Source organism: Gossypium arboreum, chromosome 7 (assembly GCF_025698485.1).
Source record: "Gossypium arboreum isolate Shixiya-1 chromosome 7, ASM2569848v2, whole genome shotgun sequence".
In the NCBI taxonomy this organism is placed as follows: Eukaryota; Viridiplantae; Streptophyta; class Magnoliopsida; order Malvales; family Malvaceae; genus Gossypium; species Gossypium arboreum.
The window spans coordinates 81,486,261-81,494,821 of record NC_069076.1 but is presented as its reverse complement, the minus strand read 5'-3'; the positions used below and the strand labels follow the sequence as shown (position 1 = coordinate 81,494,821).

The window sequence follows — 8,561 nt, the reverse complement described above, 5'->3', positions numbered from 1 at the left end:
TTATTTAATTAAGAAATTAATTTAGTTTTTAATTAAACTAAATTATTTAATTAAATAAATAATATTTTGGGTAATAGAAAATAAATATTGGGTTAGATAAATTATAAGTGTTAGGTAAAAGTTTATGGAATACATATAATTAGACCCAATACATGAAAGGCCCAATTAGGCCTTGTGGGATACATAGGGGGGACAAACCCTAGTAAAATATAGGACATGCCGCCACCCCTCTCTCTTTTTCTCTTTTATCGTTTAAGTTGGAGTTGTACTTTTTCTCAAGCTCAAACTCGAGGCAATTCGTGGTTCAAGGATAGTGGAGAAGGTCATTCGGTTAAAAGTAAGATTGGCTTTAATCTGTCTCGAACAAAGCACATGTATAACTTAGCTTACGTTTATTACTATAAATAATACAACAAGCTCGATTTTAGAAAAAATTAAACTTCTATTGTACCTAAAGTAACCATTTTCTAAACCGATTTTTTCAACAATCATTAAGTGGATCAATAAGGCATACAACTTATGAACTAGTATACGAATCATAGCAAACAATGTTAAAATTAGAAGGTCCAACCTTCCAAACAATTTACAATGAACCAATCATCACTTCTTTTGAAATAAAAATACAATGAACCCTATGTAGAAGAGGAATAACATCCATGGGTTATAATAAAAAATGTTAACTAAAGTTCATCCTTGCTAACAGTGCTCTCATATGACTTTCAACCATTCCAACAATTTACAAGGTATTTATAATAAATCTGTTATATGTCTTGAGTCGGTTCCCGATTAATAGGGGCTGTAAACTATGTCATGTGTGATTGGATATGTTAATATTGGATATTGAATAATTCACGTTGACTTGGGTAAGTACATACAAATGTTAAATTATTGAATGATAGTATGTAAAAGATCATATAAAATTGTAATACGAGCCCTAAAGACTGATAATACTATGAAAACGAGTTGAAATACTAGATTGAAGAAAATAAGACATGGATGGTGATATGAGAATGTCGTATGTTTATAAAAGTTATTGAGAAAACATTGATGTTATGATTTGATTCCATGTATAAATACTAATTATCAAAATGTATAACCTTAAAGGCATAATGGTAAGTTGACATTTAGAGCTTAAATTGAGTGATGAATGATATGAAGTTTTAATGACATGCACCATGAGCCAAATAATAACCATAAGAGCATGTTTATAAATGATAACTAATTTATGTACTTGATTTGCATATGTATTGCTTTTAAATCATATTAGTACCACTAAGCTATTTCGCTCAATATACGGATTTGTTTGTTTTTGTGGGCAGGTAATTTTTAAGTCTAGAGGAACGAGAAGTTCAACAACATCCAAGACTCACTTCTCAACTTAGCCAAGTTTCTATAACCTTTTGTATGTTTTGTTTAAGTTAGCATAATGTATTAAGATGTGCAAAGGTATAGTCATGAATTTGTAATCTATACATGATCATAATGTATTATGATGTGCAAAGGTGTAGTTATATAGATATGATGGAATGCATGACCTTAATGTAATGTGTACGCCATGAAAGTGTTACTTGCATACTAAATTAGTGAACTTAATGTTTGAAATTGGAAATGTTGTGATCTTGTTAGTAACCATTTGTTTGGATGTGTTTAATTAGTCATGTGTGATGTTTAGAACTTTTATAAGATGCCCTTTAAATTTTGGAAATGAATTGGTGTTGTTTTGATCCTCGGAGACCCGAACTTGGTCTCAATCACCCCAAATATAAATGTGAGTAGAAGAGAAATCTCGAACTCGAAACTCAAAGAGAAAACTACTAACATTTAACCATCTGACCAAAGAGTTGATGTGTCAATAAAATTAAAAAGCACATCCTGTATGACACGTTTTAATTTCTCTCTCCAAAAATAATTTATTTCCTTAAATATCTAAAAATCGATTCAAAACCTTAATTTAAAAAAAATGACTTTCTTTTTTATCAAATTCGGCCGTCAACTAATATAATTTGACAAAATAACCCGAGTTGATGTGGTCCCCAATAATTATACGTGAGATTTTGATGGGTCCCACAACTTCACTATGTATAAATAAAATAAATCCCTAAAAGTGCGTTACGCAGTTCTTTGGATATTTCTCACCATTCTTTCTTTTTCTCGGTGACTTCTAATCCTCCCCTGCTCCTCCAACAATGGCGGACTATGGCGTAGCAATCTCTCTTTCTCAAGCTCATTCCTCCGACGACGACTCGTCCGAGCACAGTCCTCGAAGTGTCCCTAGACTCTCCGCCTCTGGCGGTGGCGGTTCCAAGTCTAAAACTCCTTCCAACAAGATTGTTACCCTTGATTATCACCACCGAACTCCGTCGTCGTCCGACAACACTGGTAGGAAGCCTAGAGGGAGACCTCCAGGGTCCAAAAACAAGCCCAAGCCACCCATTGTTATAACCAGAGATAGTAACTCGACTATGAAACCAGTGATTCTCGAGATCTCCGCTGGTTCTGATATTATTGATGCCATTATCAGCTTTGCTCGTACACACAGTGTTGGTGTTAGTATTATCAGTGCTACTGGGTCTGTTTCAAACGTCACGCTCTGCCATCCTGTATCTCACGCGCCAGCACTATCTCTTCACGGACCCTTTTCTCTACTCTCTTTGTCTGGCTCATTCATTGCCTCTAGTCCTTTATCTTCTAACAAAACAAGCCAATCATCTTCATCGTCAACGTCACCATCTCCTTCCTTGTCTTCTTCTGGTTCGTTCGGTGTAACTCTTGCAGGGGCACAAGGGCAAGTTTTCGGAGGGAAAGTAGGAGGGAAAGTAATGGCCGCAACGCTGGTGATTGTGGCGGCCGCTACATTTGTAAACCCTGAGTTCCACATGCTGCCGGGTGAAGGTGATAATAAGGACCACAATCAGGAATCCAAGCCTTCTACTCATGGTTGCGTTGCTGGTGGTGCAACCGAGTCTTGCTCTTCTACAGGCTTGTCCATGCCTGTTTATGGAGTAGCAAGTCCCACTCCCCTCAATTGTCAAATTCCTCCTGATGTTATGCCTTGGGGTCCGTCCTCACGTCCTTATTAAGTAGAACATGAACAAGGGCATTTGAGAATTCCAACATACATTCATTAACTAGGTATCCTTTGGTTTTACACCTTGAGCTTAAGCTCATTGGAACTGTTTCCGATGTTTGAGACATTTTCACATTTTTCTTTCCTTGGCATACAGTATTTTTTGTAGTTGAAGTTGGTTGTACCTCTCATTGTATGCATGTTCTACGTGTTAATGTAGTTTAGTAGTTTGTTAGATTAGTTTTAAGTATACTTGTATCAGTTCATTGTTGGTAACCGAGCTGGTTGTTTAGGATGAGTTGTTAGTAACAACCTCATCCTTGTGCTTATAATGAAACGTATGAACCAATGTATTAGTTTCCCATCCTTATGTTTGCACATCTTCCATGCAAGTTTAGAGTTTTAAAATCAATCTTCATGGCTCACAAAGAAAAAGCTTGCAGGATTGTTCACGTCTCGTCAAATACTGATACTTGTATGGACGATGTGGAAAAGATGGCGACGCTTCAGTACTTTCAGGCTTTCGGTTAGTTCTCACTCAATCTAGGGCTGCTATACGACAAAACCAATGGAAATGTGGGTTTTTTAGGTATTCAATGTCAGGGGTCTAACCTTTCCCTTGGGAACTGGCTTTTTTTTTTCTTACAAATCCAAAGCAAAATGTTTCTTGGTAGCTTTTCTTTCTCGTCTTCTCGTAGATCAGTCTTTCTTGTCTTCAGATAGATCAGTCACTTTTATGTTTTGATTTGGCTTGTCCTCAACTCTTAAAACTCCATAGTTACTAATGGCTGGTTTCTAATCCTTCAAAATTATATTGGTTTCGGTTGCACGCTAATGATATCATTGGGATCCATAGAACATTAGGACTCCCAACAGAATTTAAAAATTATTTATGCATTCTATATATGTATGTAATATATGTTTTAAATTTCGTTATCCAGGAATTCACATACAAGATCTAATGATATAATTAAGAGGAAAAGCTTACGGACAAAACTCTTTATATGTTAGTAATAGGATATATTTTATCCTCTGAAGTATGCCAATGCCATGATGTGTTTTAACTCGTATTGTTTCATATATTTTGTATTTTGTTCAAATTTATTGATTGCACTGTTATTTTAGGTTTAAAATATTGTGTTATAAAATTTAGCATGTTAATAAGTTATATTTATATGATATGCTTATTTATGTTTATTTTCTTGTGATTTATGTTTAAAATATGAGTTTACTTTTAATGTGTTATTTTTATATGAAATTATATTTGTTTTTTTATCGTTATATCAATTTAATGGCATAAATTATTACCTATCAAAGCAACGAGAAAGAGAAATTAAGTTGGACTGGTTGAATCCAAAGTAAATTGGGTTGGGTGGGGTGCAGCCTTTGAATATTTGATCGATCTATATTCATTTCAAGCCACTAATCTGACCTCTCGTTCGTCAGCTCTGCTCTCGTATCTCTACTTTCTTTTTTGGATTTTCAAGAAGAAACAGAAGAAAGTCCAAAATGCAGTCAAAATGCTCAGAACATACTTAAGCTTTTTTCACTTGAGACGTGACATTGACAATCAGAGGGAGCAGTGAGTCCCAAGTCCCAACCTCCTGCTCATTTATTACCCTTTCGTCGTCTTCCTCTTCCACCATAATTCAGAGTCTAGCCATAAAACGTTGGTGATCAAGATTACTGTGGTCAAAAAATACATACCTAAGTGGGGTAAATTAAACATATATGCTGTGTTTTTTTTAAAAAAAATTTTAGTAGGTTGTTTTTCTTTTTTATATTTATCTAGATAGATCGTTTTTAGGAAAGAAATGAAAATATAATTTTTACAGAGCACGTTTTTAGGTTAATAACTTTTTCAACGGTTATAATTTCAACGGTTATATCCTAACAAATATTATTTTTATATAAACTCTTCTAAATTTTATTATTTTTAATTCAAATTTATTCTCTTAATTCTCTAAATTTTAATTTTTCAATAATTTGGTTTTAAATATTTCTCTGAATTTTATTCTCTTTGATTTTATTTTATTCTTTATAATTTATAAAATAGTAAATCACTTATTTGTTTGGATGATGAGCAAAGCTCTAGCGTTCAAATATAAATGGTAAAAAATATTATTAAATTATAATTAATTAATTATTATGTTGTTAACATTGTTAATAGTTTATGTTTATATACTCAAATAAAAAATTAGATTTTGGAGACATACATACACAATCTAAATGTGAATGCATTGGTTTTCATTCATGGACACTTGCGAGATGTGGTATTCTTATATGTGTCTCGCATGCTTAGGAGACTAAATTGGATCCTCTACTTATCAGTGCTTTGGTGGAAAGATAGAGATCAGAAACACATTTCATTTTCCTTGCGGTGAGTGTACAATTATACTTGAGAAGTTTTATTTATAACTCGATTTATCGGTCGATATTTATAACTCAAGAAATTGTTACGGGGACAATGGCTAGTGCCGATTGGAGTGCAACATGGGAGCAACTATTAAGGAAGGTGCCGAACAAGTTTAGGGGTAGCCGAATTGAGATGGGATAGTTGGAGGACAATTTCAAACATATCAAGGCTTCTGTGAGTGACGTTGGAAAAGAACAATTCGTGTGCGCATTCATCTTGAGGTTGATCGGGGTTCTGCTCATGCTAGATAAATTTCAAAATCTGGTACATTTAAAGTGACTACTACTATTAGTCGACTTGAAGCATGCGAGACAACTTAGTTAGGGATTGGCAATGCTGGCAACATTGTACTAGGAGATGTATCGAGCAACGAAACCAGAAAAAGTTAAAATCGATGGTTGCATGCTTCTTCTTCAATCGTGGGCATGGTATCAACTACTATTTTAACGGCCCCGGGTGAACCCCTTTATGAATTCTCATTCATAATATGGTAAAATTCATTTGATAATATCATTATCCTAATATTTATTTCATTATTGTAAAATTGAAATAACATATTATTTGAATAAGTGGAACAATTGTGCAAGACATACAAGTATAGCGGCAGAGCTTGAGGATATTCGGCTAGTGTTAGGTCAACAATTCGAATAGGAGGTTAGTTTATGAAATTTAAAGTTATACAATAGGCACGTTCTAAAATTTGTAAATTCATACTACAATTTGTATAGATGTCATATGCCGATCCGAGAATTCAAGAATATATCCCGGCCGAATGTTTGGCCAATTGCAACATCTGGCATGTCAAACTACTATTGATCGTTTTTGCAACGGTCGAGATGCACAAATCCGACTGAGTGATATGATAGTTTGAGTTTACACAACTTATTTTGTCACCACCCCAGGATCTCGACGACTTGCATAAGAGTGACTTCATAGGTACAATTACTTGCCAATGTATGAACCATTTCTTACACAAGAGTTGGCGACATCTTCGGATTACATGAATTGATTTAGGCATAACGATAAGTCATGTCTACTACCGAATGCGAAAAGGAGTTGGCAACGTTGTCGTAAGATGCCAAGATGATCGCCCAATAATTATAGGTCAGAAGAACATGCCGCGAAGGGATTAACATTTGTTCTAGCTCCACACGAGGACCAGGTGGTCATGCAACCTTCGGGTCAATATGATTTATATTTTTTTAGTGTTAACCCTTTTTTTTACACAAGCACCACAATAGGCACCATTATTCACTGCATCAACACCTTCTCTAGGTGTATTTTTCGTACAACCACCACCCATTGCACCATATTACACGTTGACACTGCCAACAACACCAACGTATTCGATATCACCGATAATTCTCACCTTTTATCCGCAATCGGGTTATACAACACCATACAGTTATTCGTAGTGTCGCAAACACCCCCATAATTGTTGTTATACTAAAGTAGGTCATCTTCGCAATCACCTATTCATATAAACGAGGGATGTACGATAGGCACCTATGACTCAAACGTACTCAACCATGGAGGAAGGAGATGAAGATAGAGATCAACATCGAGGTCAAGGTGAAGATGAAGATAAAGAATATGAAGAGCCACCACCCCAACTTGTTTGATGGAACCTCAGGTGCATTCGACGCCCACCTGGTTGTGGCACACATTTGGGATGCCGATGATTATGTTATTTGTAATTTTTCTCAAGTACTTCATTTTTTAGTTTGTTAAATTTAATTTTTGTTGTAATAAATGTTTTCACCTATAATGTGCTTATTCCACTTTTATTGACAACAAATTGTATTCTTTATTTTACATTCCAAATATACACTTATTTACAATTTACTGAAATAAATTAATTAATTTGGTTTGTATTGTACCATATTGTATGGTTAGTTCTAATCATTTTTTCATTTGTATTATTTTAAATTTTTTCCTCCATTTATTTATTAAAATATTTTCAAAAAGTAAGGGCTTATTCACAAGGTACGAGAAAAATTAAAAAAATTATTTCAGATTATAATATATCTTCAATAAATGAATAAATGAACATATGGTGATTATACGATTTATTTGTATGTTTTCTTTTTCTATGTTTATTAATAAGAATGAGTTAGTATTTTACTTCATTCCTCTCCTCAATGTTCCCTCTAGGTGTGGACATGTTGGTTTAGTATGCCTTAGATTCCTACAATAACTGTATAACCTCAATTAGTCTTTTCACTTCTGAATATCCATATTGTTTCGTATCTGAGTTGAGTTCGATCAACCTTTTAGCTTGAGCCACAAATGAATATTTGGTACCAACTCGAAATGAGCGTACGAGGTAGGTGACCACATGCTTTCATCCGGGACACGTGGGAATTCAGATTTCCAAACATTATATGTGCGTTGTAGTTTGTAAACTTTGTCAATGTAGCTCATGCAATCTACATGTGCCGAGGCACATTGTGCGATTACATGTTCGCATGGATGATAAAGTGCTTGAAATCTCCCATAGTTGCAAGTCCTTCGTCTTAGGTCTACACGACATGCTCCCCTTATTACTCTTTCGTCAGGTCTGTGGAACTTCGTAACCCAAAATATTTGATTTGGACGCGAGTGACACATTGAAGACATAAAGTTTGCTCTTTCTGGATTTTCTCCAATATCTTTCAACACAGAATCGCACCAAAAGTGTCTGCCCTGTATCTGTCCCTCGTATTTCTCATCTCGCTTTGGAAATAAGGTTGCTAAACATAAATATGTTTCTTTGACCACCAAGGTTATTTGAAAATAACACGTCTCCTTTAATACAAAATTAATGCATTTTTCTAGGTTCATTGTCATGTGCCTAAATCGTAGTCCTCCATCATATGATTGCGTCCACTGCTCCTTAGGTATCCCATTGAGGTATGTCGCACCGCATGGCTTTACAACCAACAATTTCTCCAACATTCCATGGAATCAATGTTGGACGAGCCTATACCCTATCAATAACAATAAATATTATATCTACACATTGCTGACAGTGTATATGTTAAAAAGTGATATAGAGAATATTATGTACAACGTATCCATGTTAATGACATGTTTTCG

The 8,561-nt window shown here is 34.8% G+C and overlaps 1 protein-coding gene across 1 annotated transcript; it reads left to right on the top strand.

The window, feature by feature from the left end:
* The first annotated feature begins 2,107 nt into the window (after positions 1-2,107).
* Positions 2,108-3,431, top strand: LOC108487476 (AT-hook motif nuclear-localized protein 17-like). Its single transcript, XM_017791833.2, has one exon. It carries the CDS (start codon positions 2,187-2,189, stop codon positions 3,078-3,080), a length of 894 nt encoding a protein of 297 aa, XP_017647322.1. The 5' UTR covers positions 2,108-2,186; the 3' UTR covers positions 3,081-3,431.
* The last annotated feature ends 5,130 nt before the right edge of the window (positions 3,432-8,561 follow it).

Excerpts from the sequence above, each read along its gene's own strand:
- LOC108487476 (XM_017791833.2), top strand. The coding sequence starts at position 2,187 with ATGGCGGACTATGGCGTAGCAATCTCTCTTTCTCAAGCTCATTCCTCC.